Source organism: Lithobates pipiens, unplaced genomic scaffold (genome assembly GCF_037356315.1).
Source record: "Lithobates pipiens isolate NorthernLeopardFrog02 unplaced genomic scaffold, aLitPip1_a1.2 Scaffold_19, whole genome shotgun sequence".
Classification (NCBI taxonomy): Eukaryota; Metazoa; Chordata; class Amphibia; order Anura; family Ranidae; genus Lithobates; species Lithobates pipiens.
The window spans coordinates 353,796,746-353,819,046 of NW_027507764.1; the positions used below are offsets into that span (position 1 = coordinate 353,796,746).

A 22,301-nucleotide genomic window follows, 5' to 3' on the forward strand; every position below is an offset into this window, starting at 1 on the left:
TTTTTCTCTTAATGTACTGTACTGTATTGTGATAAAAAGGTCTTAACGCAAAACTCTAGCTCAATAACGTTGTTCTAATTAGCATAAGTACAGAACAAAAACGAAAATCCTGTACTGTACTGTGCAATACAATGATGTATATATGCAATGTTAGAGTGGGGAGAGCTGGTCGTAAGTCTGAGGAGTCGTTAAACGAGGAGTATCTGTATACACACACATACACACACACACACACACACACACACACACACACACACACACACACACACACAACAGGAGACAGTCCTCATTTATCAAAACGTATAAAAGTAGTCCTGCCTGCAATCCTCTACTAACTACTAGACAAATGTCAATGGTCTTTTTTTTCAGTGGTGGTAAATGGTTGCTTTGGGAAACACAGACACATCAAAAATGAATCCCAGTAGCAAACAAATAAAAAAGAGACAATTACCGTATATTCTCTGATTATAATTATCTACATACATTTCTGCAATATCATGTGAAAGCAGTGCTTATATATATATATATATCAATCCCATCAAATCATTCTCTGCAGCTATTACCTTTTGTACCACCACCCCCTCCCGTTAGAATGTAAGCTCTACGAACAGGGACCTCCTGTACCTTTTGTATTGTACTGTAATTGTGTTGTCCCCCCTATACATTGTAAAGCGCTGCATAAACTGTTGGCGCTATATAAATTGTGTATTATAATAATAATAATAATAATAATTATTATTATTATTTATAGATATATATATATATATATATATATATATATATATATATATATATATATATATATATATATATATATACACATATTTTTTTATTTTTCTGTACATCATAGAAAATGGAATAAAAAATGGCAAGCATTATAACCTTGTGCCTTTATTTATAGTTGTGGGATGACAATACTATTTCAAGAATGGAGAATATTTTTATGATAAACGTCTTATCCAGTGAAAAAAAACAGGGACATTCCAGTAAAAGGAAATAATTCTTTGGCTATATGTGCTGCCTCCTTCGGAATGTACTTCCTGGCTTCTATGCTAATGAACTCCTTGCCATTTCACTTATTTAGGTTTCCACTAAATTCCTGCAGTCATTTTGTGGAACAAACAGCACATTCCAAGCTTATAATCGCTTGCTTGTGCAACAAAAGAAACAGCTGGAGAGCCTACAGATAATGGTAAGGCCCTAACCCAAACACTGAATAAGCAGGCCTGTAATCACATCTCTGCGAGAAATTCTTATGTCTTAGGCTACGTGACAAGAGCATACAGTAGAGTCCTTCCAATTCAGGATGGAATACTTACATAGTTATATATAGGTTGGATGACATTTATGTAAAAAAAAAAAAAAAAAAGGACATTGCACCGAAGTAGTATTGTATCATGTTAAGGCTTATTTCCACATTGCAGCCAAACTGGGATCTCACCTACTATTTGCTATTCACATAGCATAATTAAAAAAAAAAAATGCTGGGTGTGTCCCCCCAAAACTTCATGGAATGATATCTGTTTTTGTACTTTTGCATCCATAAGATGAGATCCATGAGCTATTTTCCAATGTAGCATTGTCTTCATTAGTTGACCATGCATCATTATTGGTTTGGAATGCAATGTTTACAAATTGAGTGTTTGAAGTCCAGCCTAGTTGGGATACAGTCTGGTCCAGCCATAGATACAGTGGAAGAGTGAGCAAAATCCCCCAAGGACAGACTGTTAAGCCCCATACGCACGATCAGAATATCGTACAAAAAATACCGCTCGTACGATAATCTGATCGTTAGTACACAGCTTTCGCCCAAAATTTTCCTGAAAGGACAAAACACGAAAAATTTGCTCGTACAATAACAAAACAATGTTTAACTGAAAATACAATACAAATACAGTACATCACTTCCGAATTTCTTTTCTGTCATACGAAAATTTTTGTACTTTAGTAACCCATTCGTATTCGATATGGAGACTAGCATGCCAAAAAACCCAAAAGGAACAGATGATCATTCTTCCAATAATCTCATCGTCATACTTGAATTCTTACATTCATTTAAAGTACTTTCTCCTTTTACCACCAGCATTTATACCCTCAAAGAGGGAGCTTAGATCCCCCAAACCACATTAGTTTTACTTTGTGATCTTTTTATCAAGATGAATAAATCTGGACTTTTTGCGCACTTTTGGCACTCGCATTATTTATTTTTACAAATAAAGGAAAAAAAGTAAAAAAAAAAAGAAAACAAATGCAGCCACCTCGTCTAAGGACTGATAAGCAGCAATACATTCGATTTTTTTTTTTAGGGTTTAGATATAGTTTAAACAGCCATCTACTGATTTTTTTATCAGCAAAATATTCACAATATATACTAGGCATTTGTGCCTAAAAGTTTCTTAAAGGGCTCATCCTGCATGCTGAGACGCTTTTTGTTCTGCATCTACATCCACCTTGGAGCAACCTGCAGGCAGTCTTTTAGAATTGGATGCAGACGCAGTGGCTGCATGGACACAGCCATATGTCAAAATCTGACATGCACGCAGGAACGGGTGCACAGATTTAAATGCAGACAACCCGCGTGTGTCTGTATCCATCTACTTGCTCCTGCATGGATGTCAAACTTTGACATGCAACTGTGTCCATATCAACATTCGCTTCTATGAGCTGCCTGCTTAAAGCTCTACAGTGTAAGCAAATGTGGAAAAAAGTGTCTCAACGCACAGGAAGGATGCCAGTGCCTGTCTGATGAAGTCCTAAAGCATAGGACTATACTTCACACCTCCATGATATATAATAATGCAGAATTTCCCATGTGGCTCCTTGCATACACTGGGTATGCTGTGCTTCCCTTACACTTGTTTTATGTGTAGAGTCACTTCGCTCAACAATAATTCCTGAACTCCTGAAGAAGCTACAACTGCAAAACGTGTTGGGTTTATTTTCACCCTCCCCATTGATCTATATATTATATTTGGTGTATTGATATCTGTATGAATATGATTGGTATATAGGGGTATGTCAGGAAAGCTGAGCTGCTATCATTCTATGCACTTTTAAAGTGGTGTTCCAGATGCCATTTTTCTTTTTTAAAGTCAGCAGCTACAAACACTGTAGCTGCTGACTTTTAATAAGGACACTTACCTGTCCAGGGAGTCCGCAATGTCGCCCCCTCCCAGGCTGATTCGTCCATTGGATCGGGTGCCGGCTCCGCCATCTTAACCAAGGGAAACAGGCAGTGGAGCCTTATGGCTTCACTGCCCGTTTCCTACTGTGAATGCGCGAGTCGAACGACGCTTTGTGAATGGCCCTGTTGATTTCTGGGACACACACATGTCCCAGAAGACAATGGGGTAGCTCGCCGAAGAGGAGGAAGTGAAGAAACAGCGCTGCGGAATAGGAAGAGGCAGATTAGGAAGACTGCCTAGCAACAGGGGTTTCTGGTAAGTAAAATTTTTTATTTTTTTCACATTTTTTTTATATATTTTTTTGAGAATATTAATGTAATTTTTTATTTCATGGTGGGCCTCCGCTTTAAGGGGATCATCTCCCCCCAAGATTTTTTAACTATTTACTGTAATACAATTCGTGATTTTAAAGCTATGACTTTGAGGGGGTTTTCGGTACTATTAAGAATTCTATTTACTTTTCTTTTTGTTGTTTACTACGTTTAATCAGGATGAGGTGCTGATATGCTCAGTTGGACCAAACATCTTCCTAATTCCCCATGTTTACTGTAGAATTTATATCCTTTTTGGTGAAAGAAAAATATAACAAAATGTGCATAAAAGACGACGTCACATCTGACTAAACGATCGTCAGGACTCTATGCACACGCGTTCTACGCATGCGCAATCTGATTTTAATTGTATGTCCTTTTTCCTTGCAAGGATTACTGCTGCATTTTTTTATATTTGCCTTGGAGTTTTTGTATTGCAACTCCCTTCCTTTAATAAAACGCTTTGGGAAAACTTTCTATACTATTGGAGCCTTTCTTTTTTTTATATTATCATCTCCTGCTCCCCACACCACTGGGACTCTATTGGATGTATATGGATCCTTCTGGAGGGGAACTCCAGAGTCTTCCATCAGTGAATCTTTGATTCTACTAAAAGCGCTGTTTGACCCCCCTGAGTAAGGGAGGTCGCAGGCTTTCTGGTAAGCCTTTTATCTCAATGAGGTGATGGGAAACACAGATTTGAGCACCCTATCTATGATATATGTTGCTCCTTGAAGTCACTATATTGTATTCCAGCAATAGAGGAACTTTTGTTATTTCATTTTGATTGTCTTTTTTGCACTTTTGTGCGTTTTGTATGCGACTTTAGTTTTGCCATACACTGTTGCATAGGACTGCACTCATAACTATTTGGTTATATACAGCACAATTTATTATATTGCACTGCACAGTTGCACTTTTTTTGAATTTATGCTATTCATGTTTTAGGTTATATTGCACACTTATAATATTTTGTTGTACTTATTTTTACATACGTTTTTCATGCACAGGGTCATTTTGTGCTTAAACTTAGCGCTGCACTTTATCATTCATATTACCATTTTGTTCCCAATATCTGGGTTATAATGTTCAGCAGCAGGTCATCAATTGGAAATTTTATATCACTTAAATCACTCAATCATTGAGCGCAGATATTGATTTTTTATTTTCTAAAAGAATAAATAAATAAAATGCAGCAGCTAAAACTAAAAAAAATGCTTGCAATCTTTTGTGGTAAATTGATTCCTCTCTGTATGTGGCAACATTTGAATACGTTTACTAACTGTGTAGAATAATTAAATGTAAATGTACCATATCGTGGTGCCCTTGCTTTGAAGGAGGCCTTAAACAATGCACCCATAGTGAAAATGTGAGAAACAAAAAGGACAATGTTACAAACTCTGAAAGAATACAAGGGCCTAGATAAAAGCAGCCTATTACAGTATCTGCCCACACTGAAGAAATACGTCTGTACTGTGTAATTTCCTCTGTACCGGCGTACACAGAGGTTACACTACTTCCTGTCGCTCACATTTTAGTTCCTGGTCTTCCCATTAAGACTGATTTTCTCAGGGAGAAGCTGTGGGGAAAACAATGAGGGATCTTGTGTGAGAAAATAATAGTGAAACAAATCATTTCTTTCCGCTACTGGACATGCTCCAGATATCTGAAAGGCAAGGTGACAGTCTGTAAACTAGCCTGAGATCAGAGGGAAGTGATCTGACCTCTGCTGTCACTCCTTATAGACAGGGGCAGGTGTTGTGGCTAGTAAGGTCACCAGTACTGGTCACCGATATTTACGGCCCTGACACGGCAATCCTAGATTATTATTAGTATATACACACTGTACATTCACATTTTCAAGCAAGTTCCAATTGATGAGGTCCAAAAATTAGCTGCAAAATTATGGTATATATGAAATGTCTTAGTACATGATTAGGGACCATACTGTGTGACTCTTCTTATACATGATTGCGTATATAAAGCAGAAGAAATAAAGCTAATATTGCACTGAGAGGTCTATGTATAGAAAAATTGCTGTGTGAATGTCTGAAGATTCCCACAAGCATCATGAATAACCTTTGTATTGTGTCTAATATGTTTATTTTCTTTTGATTGTCATCTCCATTTAGTGGCCATAAAGTTGTATTCTTCTGATTAAGGTATTTCAGACATCAGATAAGCCTTACTTGAAATTTCTGCTCTGACAAGGAGAGAATACAAGTACCGCATTTATCGGCTTATAACATGCACCTTTTTCCCCTTAAAGTGGTTGTAAACCCTTACAACCAACTTTGACCTACAGGTAAGCCTAGATTAAGGCTTACCTGTAGGTCCAAGAAATATCTCCTACACCTATAAGGTGTATGAGATATTTGCCCGAAGACAGCCACTGCTGTCTACGGCGCATGCGGCTCCGGTGAATCACAGCGCCGGAGCCGCGAGACCCGGAAGTCGGTCCGGGATCCATGGCAGCGGTGAAGAGGAAGACGGAGGACTGCTTCGGGGGCTTCGTTCTCAGGTAGCTCATTATGTCTTTGTCTTGCAGGATTTTTTTTCAGGATTTTTTAAAAAGGGTTTACAACCACTTTAAAATCAGGGGAAAATTGCGGGTGCGTGTTATACGCCGATCCCCCGCCGATTGTGAGCCTTTTGGCCACTCCCGGCGGCTCTCACGCGCTCTTGGCGGCTTTCGGATGATTTCGGCCATTCTCGATGGCTTTCGGAAAGCCGCAAGCCGCCAAGAATGTCTGAAAGCTGCCGAGAATGGCTGAGTGCGACTGAGCACCGTCAAGATACACAGGACATTCGCTCTGTATCTCGGTGGTGCCATTTTTAAATGGCAAGCCTGCAACGACACTGGCAAGGCTGCAAATCAAGGCTGCAAAGGACACTGACAAGGCTGCATTGATGGGCATTTAAATGTAATTTTTTTTCCTTAAACTTCCCTCCTAAAAGTTTTTTTCCTTAAAATTCCCTCCTAAACTTGGGGTGCGTGTTATACGCCGGCGTGTGTTATACGCCGATAAATACAGTAAATAATCAAAAAACAATCCCTGATAGATAAAGCTGCCCTAGTATAACACTTCAGGTGTGGAGATTCAGATAGGTGACTAGTTTTCTCTAAAGACAATTAGCAATCGTTCACACTGAACGCGGTTTTTGAAATTGCGCAAGCTCATTTGAACTCGATTTCAAAGCTGTATTTCAGTCCGACTTCAGGGGGGCGACTTGAAAGACATCTGTGCAGGTTCATTCACAGATGTGTATTGAAATTGCCTCCGAAGTCACCTAAAGTAGTGCAGGAACTGTGCAGGAACTCCTGTTGGAATTTGAGACGCTCCTATTGCCGGCAATAGGCTCCGATTTGACATGTGATTTGACCTATCAAATCGCGCTGATGTGAACAGGGGCTTAAAGTGGGAGTAAACTCCCATGCATGACTTTTACCTATAGGTAAGTCCATAGTAAGGCTTATCGATAAGTACAGCAAATATCTCCTAAACAGTCACCATTTATGAGATATTTGCTTTTGATGCAGCCGGTGACGTCACCGACGCATGCGCTCCGAAGGAACGGTATACCGTGCCAATCCTTCAGGCCGCGTACACACGCGGGGACTGTTCGGCCAACTTTGTCCGCTGAACAGTGTTTCGGCGGACAGTCCGCCCGTGTGTGGGCGTTCAGCGGACAGTTTCAGCGAACAGTCCGCTGAACAAGGTTTTTCGGAATTTCCGAAAAACTGTCCGCTGAAACCTTGTTTCAGCGAACAGTTCCCTCGTGTGTAGGCTTGTTCGACAAACTAAGTTCCGCGCATGCTCAGAAAGGATTTACACGCCGAAAGTTATAATGCAGTGTATAGGACGTCGTATTTTTCGTCCCGTCGTACGTGCCGTTCACGTCATCGCGCACGGTTTCAGCAAACTGTTCGTACGTCGTGTGTGGCCATGTCCGTCCATGCTAATTTTGAGCGGACTGTTTGCCGAAACTGTTTGACGGACAAAGTTGGCCGAACAGTCCCCGCGTGTGTACGCGGCCTTAGAGTCCTGTGTCGTGGACAGTGGCTTCTGCCTGCACGTCGTCGCAGCTCTGGTCACTCACACAGCTGGAGTCCATGAACCTGGAAGACTAGGGTGAAGATGGATGTGCACACTTCAGCAGTGACAGTGTGTCGCTAGAGGGCTTCATTTTAGGGTAAGTTTCACATATTGTGCTAGTATGCGATGCATGCTATTATTATACAGGATTTATATAGCACATTATGGCATTGCCTTGCAGGGTTTTAAAAAACAAAACAAAAAAAAACCTGTGGTTTACTACCGCTTTAAAGCAGATATTTTCATAATAAGGGTAATGGTAACTAAGGCAGGCCATACACAGTTCGAATTTGGTACTTGGCTTGGGTACAACCAGCATGCAGGGTTTTACCTGCCATTATCGCTAGCGGCTGCTATAGTAGATAGCAAGAAGACAATGGCCTGACAGGAGGGATTCCCATATCAACACTGTCTGTGTTGATGGGGGAATCACGCAAATTTCTTTCCTGCAACCTGTGGTTGCAGGAAAGAAATGTGCTCCATGTATGACCGACCTAAAATGAAAGGTCTGTGGGGAAATTTTTTGCTGCGGTCATGTAGAGATATAAACAGCTGACAAAGCACTATATCAGTTTGGGGTGGACTAAGTCCATAATGGTCAACTGTAGCCCAACAGGTAACTACACTGCTGAAATAGATATGTGCAAATGGTTTTCCTGCCAAAATATCTGGAATTCTGTTCTGCCACTATTGTGATAGATACACCTCTGACATGCAACACAGCCATGTTTGCCATCAAGTCTGTGGTTCTTTTTGGTATGTTACCCTGGCAGTATTTAAATAAACCACCTTTAATGATTTTTAGTACATACATAACTACACTTTCAGGGGTGTCTGTTTATCTTTTGCTGGAGTTGCAAGACTGCCCTGCTGACATCAGATATGTGAAGCATTTGTTACCCCAACATATTCCTGTTATGAGCAAGCATCCTGTTCTCTTTGCATTGCTTCCTTTATGTGGAATCCCCGAGTTCCTGATACTTCCCTTGCATTCCTATTAAAAACTAACCACACTAAGCAGGAGAACACACCACTGTCAGTTCACCAGTGCAATCTCCTCCAATGATCAGACTTATCCTGACACACTCCCGCTGCACAGCCATTCACTGGGAAGCTGTTTCTCCTCCCCCCCCCCCCCCCCCCAGCTCTTATGCAGCTGAGAACAGAGGGAATGTGATCACTTATTAACCACTTCCCGACCAGCGCACGACGATGTACGTCGACAGAATGGCACGGGCAGGCATATTGGCGTACATGTACGTCCAATATTCGTTGCCGCCGTGCCATCGGGAGCGCGCCGCCGGCGGCGCGCTCCCGCGCTGGTCGGGACCCCCGTGAGTCCGGTCGCAGGCCCGGGGACTCGATCGCCGCGGGCATCCCGCGATCGTCTCACGGAGCGGCCGAATGGAGGAAATGCTGTATAAACAACATTTTTCCATTCTGCCTAGCAACTAGTGACGCTGATCTCTGCTCCATGTGATTGGAGCAGAGATCAGTGTACACTAAATGAAAGCCCAACCCCCCCACAGTTAGTAACACACCCCTAGAAACACTTAACCCCTACACTGCCACCCACTGGTTAACCCTTTCACTGCCAGTGTCATTTACACAGGAATCACTGCATTTATATAGCAGTGATTACTGTATAAATGACAATGGTCCCAAAAATGTGTCAAAAATGTCCGATGGGTCCCCCACAATGTCGCAGTCACAATAAAAATCGCAGATCGCCGCCATTACTAGTAAAAAAAAATATAATAAAAAATTATTAATAGAAATGCTATAAAACTATCCCTATTTTGTAAACGCTATAACTTTTGCGCAAACCAATCAATAATCGCTTATTGCGATTTTTTTTACCAAAAATATGTAGAAGAATACGTATCGGCCTAAACTGAGGGAAAAAAATGTTTTTTTATATATTTTTGGGGGATATTTATTATTACAAAAAGTAAAAAATAATGCGTTTTTTTCAAAATTATCGCTCTATTTTTGTTTATAGCGCAAAAAATAAAAACCGCAGGGGTGATCAAATACCACCAAAAGAAAGCTCTATTTGTGGGAAAAAAAGGACGTTAATTTTGTTTGGGAGCCACGTCGCACGACCGCGCAATTGTCAGTTAAAGCGACGCAGTGCCGAATCGCAAAAAGTGGTCTGGTCTTTGACCAGCAAATTGGTCCGGTCTGAAAGTGGTTAAAAGGGTAAAAAAAAAGTATTTATGTTTTTTTTACATCTATACAAAAATTGCCATTTTAAACTGAATGGGTTGTCTTACAAGGTGATCGTTTACAATCACTTGAAGCCAGATGAATTTAGAATATTAAGAATACAGGCTAACCCTTTTCTAACACATAGCAATGACACCTGGCTCAAAGGTAACATAATACGTACCAGGCTCCCATTTTTTTATTCTACAAAACCCACGTCATAAAATAAGACAACGACTTAAATAACATTTCAGAAGGTTTTCAATAAAGCTTTTCAGCTGCCCCAGGTGAATCACCAATGAAACAGAAGGGCCTACACAAACAGCAGGTGCTCTTGCTATACAAACACTTAGGACAGAACAGAACATACAGGACCCATCTATTCAATGAATGCCATTCCTTTAACCCTTTCATTATACAACAGCAGTCATCAGAAAAGGCTTTATAGTTCCAAAAGCCATGTCCTAAACTTTCTGATGATCACTCATGTAAATGACCGCTGACCTTTTTTTAGCAGTAGTACATCAATGATAGACACCTGTTGTGTCTATTATGAAGGTCCCACTTTACCTGTAGGATTTTTATGAGGAATACGAGAGATGCTTCCTATGCATTCGGCCACTATGACGCTGAATGCTGAACTCAGGAGCATGCCCGCAAGGTAACCCCCTCATGGGGGTTATCAGATGTGGGGAAGAGCTGCAAGAGCTGCCAGGTGGACCCCAGATATGATAACGTTTGAAAAAATGAAATCATAGATTATAATATAATAAATAACTATAAATAATTATAACAAATAATAATAATAAATATTATTCAATGATGTAATCAAATAAAAAAACACTGAAATTTTCTTAGTTGCAGAATTGTCGCTGTCGTTACTTTCGGTGTTTGATGACGGATCTCCCCACAAATCACTATCGCTCAATTCTGCGAGTGATTCTAATTTATTATCGCTGTTTTCTAGCTGGCCTAAAACCACTTTTGATGTAAAGGGACAGTTTTGATTGCTATGGACAATCTCCTGTTTCCAGGCAGAAAGAACAGTTTTTATAATATAAAACTGCATCCAGGGCATTGGAGAAACCACCAGGGACAAAAGGGATGTGAAATAAATTGATACAGTAATGTAATCTTTAAGATTACAGTGTACTGTATGTATTGTGTGCTTTACTTTTTTGAATTTGGCGCCGTTCTCCGTCCCCGTGCGTCGCAATGCTCGCAGGGAACGTAGCTCAGCTCCGTGATAGATCGAGCGGAGGATTGCTCGCACAGAGTGTGGGGAGACATCGCAGGATCCTGGGGACAAGGTAAGTAATGTCTTCCTGGATCCTGCGATGCGATCCCGGCTCTGGGTCAGGGTTACCGCTTTTGATACTGAAGATCCACCCCGAGCCACACTCGGGAATATCGCCAGGGGGCTTAACAAGCTGAAGTTAGAAGCTGATTGGCCACCATTCACAGCTGCACCCGTTTAAGTAAATATACCCCAACCCCATTGCATTCTGAGACCGGACTCTCCTTTGTCATAAAACACTGATCAGAGACTGCAGCTGCATAGCTTATTTTTATTTTTTACCTTCCTCTGAACTTATGTATTCATTTTTTTAACCCAACTAAGGAACAACTAAAACTCCCATTTGGACAGAAACAGGGTTGTAAATTATGGTAGGGACCAAAATATCACTTTTGTGTGAACCGACTCTAACTTTTTGTTTGCATTGATCAAAAGACTACTTCACAAAATGTTAAAACTGGCTTTCGTGGCGTGAAATCCGCAACACTGGCTATAAATAAGTATCATGCAAGCTCATATTTAGATTCATTAATATAGCTCAGTATAAATATTTCATATGGGGTTTTAGATAATTATACTGAGCCCCTAAAAGTGTTTACATTGCTGTGGCTACTTGGTAGACTTTTCTTTACACCCAAATGGTCAGAGACATATGGTGTTTACTCCTGAATTCTGCATCCAGCTAGCTGTGTTTGCTCTCAAGCTGAATATTACTCTTGTGTGGCCAAAAATGTGAATCGTGTTAACTCTGTTCTCTGAAACTCGGATACTAAAAAAAGCAACACGTCTCTGGCTGTAGTAATGATTCAGTCTATTTGCTCACATAGCAACATGCTTATGAATAAAACCAGCCCCAGGGAGGCCAATAGAGCAAGTGCTTACATAAATATAGATGGCTTCTGTTAGTCATTTCATATTAATGCACCGCATTACTAAATCGTGTTTTCATTTGTACAAAAGGGGATTTTATTCCAAAAAAGGTACGCATGAGGAGTTCTCATTATTTGTTTAGGATCAGGGGCCCTTCAACTTAATTTGGGGCTTCATGCACAGAGTTTTAGGCTCCAAATATGTTCTAGTGTAAAATTCTGGCATATTTTTTCCTGCCCAGGGAGCCACAGGTGACACATAGCCAAAGAAATTAATAGTATGTGTATGTGGCTGTATTCCTGCATAATTAATATGCAACAGCATAAACATGCACATGTGTGTATTACGTATTCCCTGAACACAGAATTAGCGGGTTTAAGGACCATGTCATATGCAAATGAACACACCGATGTATAAAAACCATCAATGTATACCCAAGTAAGGTCACATATAGCCATTCACTTCTATGGCTGCCTGTATGTGCCACCCCAAAACACATTACAGCAACCAAATACAGTGTCTTTGAATAAGTACCCTCAAGTCCATCTTTTTCTATACAAGGCTTTGTCTTTCTGGACTGGAGTGCTCACTTTTTGTTGTACCAGATTTGTTTTCCATGATATGTAAAACAAATTTTTTTTTTGATCCATGACATCTTGTGCCTATGAGTAGCCTATATGTTGTGATTCTTAATGCTTTCTGATACGAGGCCTGAATTTTTTCCCCAATCGCTCAGCTGGCCTGCATTATGCAAAATATGTGGCTACAGCCTAAAATGGTTAGTTGGATAGGTGGTACGCGGGTCTCTAATAAGCCCAGTTGTCACTCCTTTTTGTATTACTGGTTAAGTAAATAGCACACATGTAAAGCACTGCGCAAAAAACATTTAAAGTCTGTCTTTTTTGCCAGATCATTAGCTTAGAACTGCACGCAATAGCAGTATGACTAATTTAGATAGAACATACATTTCAAAACTCTCTCACTGGTTACACAATTACATCAGAGCACTGGCCTCCTGCAAAGGCTCTGATTGGAGAAGAAAGCAGAAAACAGCATAGTCATTGCTGCTATCTCAGAGAACTTTGGACTATTCCATCATATTTTGATAATAAGAACACTGTGGTGCTTATATTATTGTGACCGATATCTTTTTATGAAGTCACCTCTGTAAATGACCCTTACAATATTGAAGTATCAGTGTATTCAACCACAAAGTAACTGCCATTGAATAGCTGGAATTTATGTACCAAATGTTGTTAAATGTTTGGTTGCATTTTACAGTTTTGACCTTGACATTTTCTGAAATGTGTATGCTTTGGGGCTTGTACGCATTAGTGTTTGTGGTTACTTGTAAGTTACAGTAGTATGCAATGCTTGGCCACTGATAAAAAATACTGGTTGCTTATTCAGAATGACTGCCCACCAATCTGCCATGCTCTTTCTGTGTTGGCCAACAATCTGGAAAAAAATTTGCGCACGATACAAAAGAGAACCACTTGGTTCTTTCAAAGTAATATATACAAATTTTAAAAAAAATTGAGACATATGTAAGTCACAAGGAAAACTTCTTCGGGGGGGGGCATACAAGTGTGTATGCGCCACCAAGAATAGTCATTGACGAAATACCTGGTTATCCTTTCCTTGAATGATTAATGTGCGGTGTGTAATTATTTTCCTAATTCAGCTTCAGCATCAGAACATAGTACTTGATAAACAATTTATTTTCTTTTCATTGATAAAAAACGAAAGTGGCTATCCATCTCAGATTTACCATCAGGCTAAAAAAAAAAATCTTTCTGTGATAATAACTTCTGCCTACCAGAAATGCTAGCAACTTTACATTTTTTTGCAAATGATACTTATGTTGCGTACACATGAACTGACTTTTTGACGGACTTGGTCTGGTGGACAATCTGACGGACTTTGCAGCTGAGATCCGCCAGACTTTCAAACGAACGGGCTTGGCCACACACGATCACTCCAAAAGTCTGACGGAAGTTTTATTTCTAGGTCCGCCAGACTTTTGGGAAGAAAAAGCCTGCTGGAGCCCACATGCAATCGAATTGTCTGAGGATTCCAGTCTGCCGGACCAAGTCCGTCTAAAAGTCCGGTCGTGTGTACGCGGCATTAGATGAACTCCAAGCAGGCAGCTACATAAACAACTGAAATACCTTATAAAGGACTCATATTTTGGGCTATCAGCACACAAGCACATCCCTGTCTAACAGTGTAGGGGACGTTATTTTTCTTTGCTGCACTTAGGCCCCTTTCACACGAGAGGTCCAACTGGGTCTGCCTGTCTGTTTTTCAAGCAGACCCTCAAAAATCCTCTATGGAGCGGTGGATATAAACTGACTTTTGTTGATTTAAACCTTCCCACCTCCAATCTGATCTGATAAAAGCAAATGGAACGGGTGAACTGGGATTGGAATTGGATCAGAGGGCAGTCAGGTGTAAAACGGACAGCTGGTCTGTTTACATCCGACTGCCCATAGAGCAGAGCAAGCTGTTCCAATTTGCATAAGCGGAGCGGACCTGTCATCCAGCCACTCCGCTCAGCTCAGCTCAGCAGCGGCTCAGAGGAAAACGGATCCGGCTAGTGTGAACGGGGCCTTACAAGTCTTGTCCCTCCTCCAGCCTGTGACTGATCTGTGAAGGAGAAGCAGCAGACTGATGTGCTCATCTCTCTGTCACTGTGCTCTCTCCTCTTATCGACATGCTTAGCACATGAGCACTACAGCATAGCTGAATGGCTACTCCCTCTTCCACTCTGAAGGCTGCTTGAGGCTGGGTTCACACTGCTGCGGTGACGAGAATCGGATGTGATTCGCACCGCACTGCAGTGCAAATCACATCCGATCTCTGTGCGATGCGAGTTCAGCCATACAGATAGTATGGCTGAATTCGCATCGCATCCGGCCCAAACTCGCACAGAACCCTTTCTTTGGTCCGCAGCAGAATCGGATCGCATGGGTGTTCACACCATGCGATCCGATTCCTGTCCGAGTTTGCAGATCGCACTGCGATATGCGAACTGATCTGGGGGTGTCATTAACGTTTCACTGACACTCCCAGCAGTTCGCATAGGGCAGTGTGAACTGCCGCCGGGAGGCATGCGATGCGGGAACCCGCAGCGGATTTGCAGCGTTCCCGCATCGCTGCAGTGTGAACCCAGCCTTACAGAGGATTGCAAGAAACTGATATCCGATCAAACTGAGGTACTCACACTGCTTGCATTTAAAAATCCATTAACTGTTCTATTAACGACTACAGTGCTACATCAATACGTATCTTTTTAAATTTGCTTGTAGTTCAGCTTTAAATAGTTGCATTTCTTTCATTTACCAGGCCATGTATGGCCATCCTAACCATGTTTCCACACGTTTGTTGGCTGAATTATCATGAAATATAATCCTTAAACCTCAACTGGCTGCCTCTTTATGCTTTTAATAGCTCATCAAAGGTATTCAGAGGTGCTTTGCAAATGCAGTTTTTCAACAGTAATGCGCTCGCTTGTACAGGATTGACTAAAGGTCACTCTGTGGCTTGTTGGTGGTTTTCATCAGTTCTTTATTGCATTCCAATGTAGCAGATGGATGAGTATAATATGTCAACTTTCTCCAAACTTAACAAGTTCACCGAACAAGACTCAAGGTCTCTGTAATGCAAAATCGAATTCCTTCCTCAGTACGCAGCGATTTATCAGGAATTAGCACCATGTAATTGCTCCATTTTGCTTAGTTTCAGATAACTCAGTGAAATATATGCTCATTTGATTCTGTGATAAATCCTTACATGTGTGTTCCAATTACTTCACTTATATCACGCATGCTTTAGAGTAGTTTTCGATTACTATAGAACAAATAAGAAAATATGGTACATGCTAAAATGTAACATTATTTTGTGCAAAGTTATTAACTCGTTGCTCATTGATCTCAACGCCCATTTCCACCCAGAAAAATTGTGTCATTTTTGAGTCAAAAATAAAGGACAACCAGACATGGCACCTGTAATTTGTCCACGATCCTGAATGCTCAGAAGATGCCCTCTTTTGCATCGGACTTTTTATGAACAGCCTATTGTGTGCTATGTAGGTCCCAGCTGTATTTGATACAGTTAACTAAAAGAAACACACAAGTTGTTCCAAACTCAAAAGACCAGTAAACAATGGCACTAGCTCTAGAGCTGAACTTTCTACTGGTAATGTATACTACTTGAAAAATAATCCAGCACCTGGCTTTGATCAAAAACAGGAGGAGCTTCCGCAAGTGTTATTAAACAGAAAATCCATATGTGAGCCTTGGTTTTCCAAATATGCATTACAAAAAATGTAGTCTGGAGTACAAGTCCCACAAGAAATATTACAAAGGTCTGTAAGCAGCAGCATTAAGTCTAGAGAGGAAAATGTCTGACCTCACTGCCAATATAAGCTGGCGTTCAAAGGCTAAACTGCAAAAGCAGCCAAGCATATCTTCCACTGTCCTGCCTTTGTCTGCTTGGCGGAGTCAGGAATGCTGAAAACATATTGACAACAACTCTGTAAAGTCTAATGCTTAAAGAAGCATGGTCTAATTGAAAAACAAGATCTCGTTTTAAAATGAGTAACTGTAGAGCTCACAAAATACAGTCAACTATCACTATACCTTGGTTGGAATGGGAAAGCAGCTAATGAGAACTCCGGGACCTGACACCCTGGATAATATTGTGTCTATGTCCAACCCCTTCTCTATACTATGAAGAAAGACGGCACAGGTTATGTAATACAAAGCAAGGAAACCTACTTTTCTCTCAAGGAACTATAGTATTTTTGTTAAAAAAGGCTGCTTGGGAGCAGTGATTTTTTTCCTTATCCCTGGCAGGGGTACTTTTACTTTAAAGTGACTTAGTCAGCACAGAGCCACTTTTATAAAGGATCTCACCTGTAAAAAGAACTGTTTACGCACCTGCCTTTCCAGTGGCCCATGTAAAGAAATGATGCCGCTTCTCTGCTTCCCAACCACTGTAAGGATTTGTCCATCAGATGGGTTGAATGGCTTGCTCCCCCTGCTGGATGATTTGAATGCTTGCTCGCCCACCAGCTGCTGCTGTTATGCTTGATTCACACCTATGCATTTTTAGTGCTTTTTGCATTTTGCAGATTTGCACTACAGTCCATTCAACGTGGTTTCCTATGGAACACTTTCTGTAGAGCAAATCTGCAAAATGCAAAAAGCACTAAAAATGCCTAGGTCTGAATCCAGCCTAAGCCCTTGTACACACGGTCGGAGATTCCAACAACCAAATCCATCGGATTTTGTCCGACAGATCTTGTCCGAAACTGTTGCATACACACGGTCGGACAAAGTTGTCGGAAAATCCGATCTTTCAGAACGTGATGACGTAATTTCGTTACGATGGGACTATGTCCAGGCTAGTAGCCAATAGCTTTGATGTAGGAATTTGATCTGAGCATGCGTGGCACTTTGTCCGATCGGAATTCTCTACACATGATCGGAGTATGTCCGACCGGAGCATTTTGTCGGAAAATATTTCCGGCAAGTTGGAAAATTTGGTCTGACGGATATTCCAATGGAAACAGTCCAATGCAGACCACACACAGTCGGAATATCCGACAAAACGTTCCGATCGGACACATTCCGTCGGAATCTCCGATCGTGTGTAGAAGGGCTTACTCTTGTTGGCTTGTATCTCCCATAGTGATGTATGAACTGGAGAAAGGAACCACAGCAGTCGTTGAGGGGAGCAAGCATTTAACATAACTGATGGTTGATTGCTTGCACTGGCTGGAGAGTGGAAAGGCAGTGGCTTTTCCTTACATTAGCCACCCGGAACGTAAGTAAATCAACACTTTCAGGAGGGCTTTTTTGTAAAAGTGACCCTGTGGTGATCAGGGGTCAATTTAACACAAAGTAACGTTGTTAAGTGGAAATGCGCCCTAATGATTGATGAAGTGTATATTTTAATGATAAGTCCACTAGTGGAGATTATGACTTTCTGGCAACAAAGTATATGCTGTAGCTTAACATGGAAGCATAATGTAACCCCTATGAAATCTGTTTTAATTTGAAATCTATATATACCCATCCAAGTTTTAACAGCATAAAACATACAATATTATAAAGCCAAAAGTTTTGTTTTTCATTTGGAATCAACAGATGACATTACTTAAATGTAATTTCATATTTCCAACAAAGAGCTGACTAAAGATTATATGAAGCCAAAAGTACTCAGACTTTATTGGATTTTAAAGCCAAGAAATAATTGATGCTGGAATTGAGAAGGAATCATTCTAAGCAGGGTGCAAATATCTATTTCAATTTCGTGAACACAAGGAAGGTATTACTGCAAAACACTAATTTGCAAACAGAACATCCCGTACCTAAAACATACACCGTGAAAAATGTCATCTAACAAAACAGTGTACAGTATAAAGCAAGGCAACACAAAAGGTGATCACAGATGTGGTAGATGATGATCGGAAACGGCCATTGCTACAAAACTTGTCCAATGAATAATTGTGGCAAAACCGTAAACAGCTGCACCGGGTGAGCATGCAATCCTAGCAATCCCCCCAATCCTAGGCACTATCCTAATCCTTAGGAAACTATGAATAAATTCTTCCCACTTCCATCACTTGGCCCTAAGACTGCCTGCACAAGCTTATTTTTTATCCAAAAGACATATAATTGCTTCCTGATTTCATAGTTATCAGCCAAATCGGGTGTCAGTCCTCCAATAAGCCACTGGCTTTCATGACAATTAAAGTACATTTTTATTGATGTGAATAAAAATATGTTCTTAATCTTTAAACAGGGTTTAACAAACAAAGGTCAAAAGTTTTATGTTCCTGCAGAATACATGTATGTTTTTGTATTCACTTTATTCCTGAATTGAGGAAGTTCAAGTCAATCACAGAATGTAATAGCCCATGACTACTCATAAACATACTAAGTATTGCAATCAGTATAGTGAAATTACTGGCCCTGAGAAACAGTGAGCTCATTATACTGCCTGTTTTTAAGGAGTTTTATCAAGAACATAATTAGCCCCTTAATTCATACCATCAAAGTACAAATCCTTTGTGTACTGCAAGTACATAGTATGGATAGTTACTTACTTTGCTGCCTGGAGAACCATCTACATTTTCCATTAACGGTGCTCCTTGCTTCACATCTCCTAAGTCATGACCCCGATAGGCTTTAAACATGGCTGGGCCGTGGTGAGATGGGGGCACCTGATAAACAGGATCTGGAAATGAAGACTTTGGACTCTGGTAAAGCTGATGTTGATATCCAGGCTGTGGTGATGCTTCTTGTTTGGGGATGTCATGTCTAGGAGTCTCAGTCACTGGGCCTATGAGAAGCTTCAGTCTGTTTCCTGGTGCAATGCCTTGCCGTCCATGTAATGAACAAAGCCACCATCCCTCCAGACCTCCAGTGTTCTGTTCAATTACTGTTAAGATATCGCCTTTCCGGAATGATAATTCTTCTGCGCATTCTGGCACGTTATCATACAAAGCTCTTGCCATAAGGTTCTAAAAAAAAAAAAGAAGCAAAATGTATTATGAAATGATTACATCGAAAAAAAAAAGCAATGCAGTAGAACCATGGATTGAGAGTAATTTGGTTTGAGAGCGATTTGCAAGATGAGCTAATTTTTTTTATAAATCTTGACTTGATAAACAAGAGATGTCTTGATATAAGAGTAGCGTCAGGTCACAACTTAGTATAAAAGAGAGGTGCCTCTAAGTGTAGCAATATGGTTACATTTAATGAAGGTACAACATTTAGAAACTCATAGGTTGATGATTAAAACAGGCACATCTAAGTATGCAGGCATCCGAGGTAAAGCTGATAGTCCACATAGACTATCCTACGCACCACCATCGACATCATCCCTTCCACTTTGCGCTCTATAAGCGCTTTAAAATCGCTCTACTGCAGGGTAGTCTTCCTGGTCACGATTGCAGACTGACAGCAGTAAGAGCCGGAGGTGCGGAGGATGGTCTATGTGGACAACTTTACCCTGGATGCCTGCATACTTAAATGGGCTTCTTTTAATCATCAACCATCAGAGTTGCTAAATGTTATACCGCCATTAAATGTAACCATATTGCTACACTTAGAGGCGCCTCTCTTCTCTTTTATACTCTGTAGCTCCTGCTGGATTTTGCTTCTAATCCCCATGTGGAGGCTGCCATTTGTGGATGGACATTTTTATGGTTACACAACCTATCGCATTTCTATAATCTTTTTATATAGACTATAAACTGAAGGACATATGAATAATTGGTTGTGGCATGAATCATCTGAGTTTTCATTATTTCTGGGGAAATTTGCATTGATACAAGAGTGCTTTGGATTACAAGCATGTTTCTGGAATAAATTATGCTCGCAATCCAAGGTTTTACTATATATCCTTTTACAAGGGCAATGTTTAGTCTCACAATCAGGCACTTGAAGCACATTTTTAACTGACCTTAGCCAGCTGCTAAAACCAGGCAATGGGTACAAGACATCTTCATACACTGTGTCGCAGCCACAAAGCTGTACTTCATGTTGCAGCAAAAAACAAAACACATGCAACTGTCGGAGGGCGATACAACTGGCTATTGTAGAGGTGAATGGATCCAGTATATCTAACGGATGCAGTTGTGGCTCAGTGAAGAGCGAGTTTGGTGTGAAAACCCTCTTCAAACAGATGTGCAGGAGGCAGCATATCTCCTCCTATAAACGTGATGATCGCAGGCCAGCCGCTGCTGACAAAGTGATCTACCATAGAATGTGAGGCAGCAGCTAGGCCCATGTGAAAGAAGCCCTAGTTTGCTGTAACTGTTTCAAAGCTGAAGTTAAACTTTACATTGTTTGTCAATTATTTAATGTCTACCTAAAATGACATGTCAATTTAGGAAACCTGGTCCACGGGTTGACCACGGTGCAGTGCTTTCATTGCAGAACTGTCACCCTGTAAAAGAAACTAGAATATTAACAGATCTACTAACAGAATCAACTGGTCAGGACTCAGATTGTGTTAATGCTGGGGACAGACTGCAGCGTATCTTTAAAATTTCATTTTGAGTAAATTAACTCACAATGGGCTCCATATAGGTCCACTTTTATCATATTGCCACAGAAGAGATACTCTGGCGCCAAATTCAACTGTTTCAAGTATTTGGGAGTTAGCCTAATAGTAAGAAACTGTATCAGTACTTATCATATTCCCATGTGAAAAGAGTCAGTGGGTTCTTATCACTGAACTAGTAACCACCTAATTCACAATACATGGCGGAAATCAGCATAGAATGCTGTCTCACAGTAAATATTCCCACAAGCAGATCGTTGCCGTTAGCTAAAACTCCTGCAAGCAAACTGACCTGAATGTCAGCTATTTGTTTTTGCATGTCTGGATTAGCATATATGACATAACTTCAACATTGATAGTGTATTTCTGATGTATCTTGCAGTAAATAATTTATAGTCCACTATAACAATTCTAGCGTATTCCTGATTTTGAAACAAGATCAGAAAAGGAAGCAGATCTGTTGTGGAACTATAAGATAAAAAGTGCAGAGCATGATGAGGTTTTCCATTCTAGGAATGATCATCACAAATATTGTTAAAGTAAAGCTGTGCTTTGCAAGACAGTCAACACGTTTACCTTAGATCCCTTTCACACTGCCGCGACTTGAAAGTTGCGCAATTCTGCAGCGATCTCAGGGAATGCCTGTGTAATGTTGAGGTCTATGGACCAAAGTAGTCCCAAAGGGACTACTTTGAAGTCACACAGATATGGATGGTTAACATTGGGAGTCATGGGGTACGACTTGTTATGTGACTGATGTCCAAAGTCGCAGAAAAAGTCACACAAGTGTGAAAGGGGCCTTAAAGTGATTGAAATCACTTTGTAAAACAACCCATGCAATTTAAAATTAAAATGAAAGGCAAAACATTTGTGTATAGATATAAAAAAATATATATATTATAAATACCCTTTATTTTTTATAAGTGATCACATTCCCTCTGTTCTCAGCTGCATAAAAGCTGGGGGGAGGAGAAGCAACACCACGCTGACATTTTCTGTGAAAGACTATGCAGGGTGGGGGAATGTCAAGACAAATCTGATTATTGGTTGAGAGCAGGCTGAGTTCCCAGCACAGAGAACTGACCACGCTTTGCTCTCCTGCTTAGTGTGGTCAGTTACTAATAGGAAAACAGAGGGACTGGCAGGAACACAAGGGTTTTCACACAAAGAAAGCAATACAAAGAGAACAGGATGCTTTTTCATACAAGTACATGTTACAGCAGGCACATATAAGAATATGAAATGCTGGGGT

General features: G+C 40.6%; 1 protein-coding gene across 2 annotated transcripts in view; it reads right to left on the minus strand.

Annotated features, from left to right (window-relative positions):
• The window catches only part of NEDD9 (neural precursor cell expressed, developmentally down-regulated 9), a 186,914-nt gene that overhangs the window by 11,125 nt on the left and 153,488 nt on the right, over positions 1-22,301 (minus strand). For both annotated transcript variants that reach the window (XM_077492193.1, XM_077492192.1), the window contains one exon: positions 19,086-19,502. In XM_077492193.1, the coding sequence (XP_077348319.1) occupies positions 19,086-19,502 (417 nt within the window). The remainder of the gene's footprint in view (positions 1-19,085; positions 19,503-22,301) is intronic.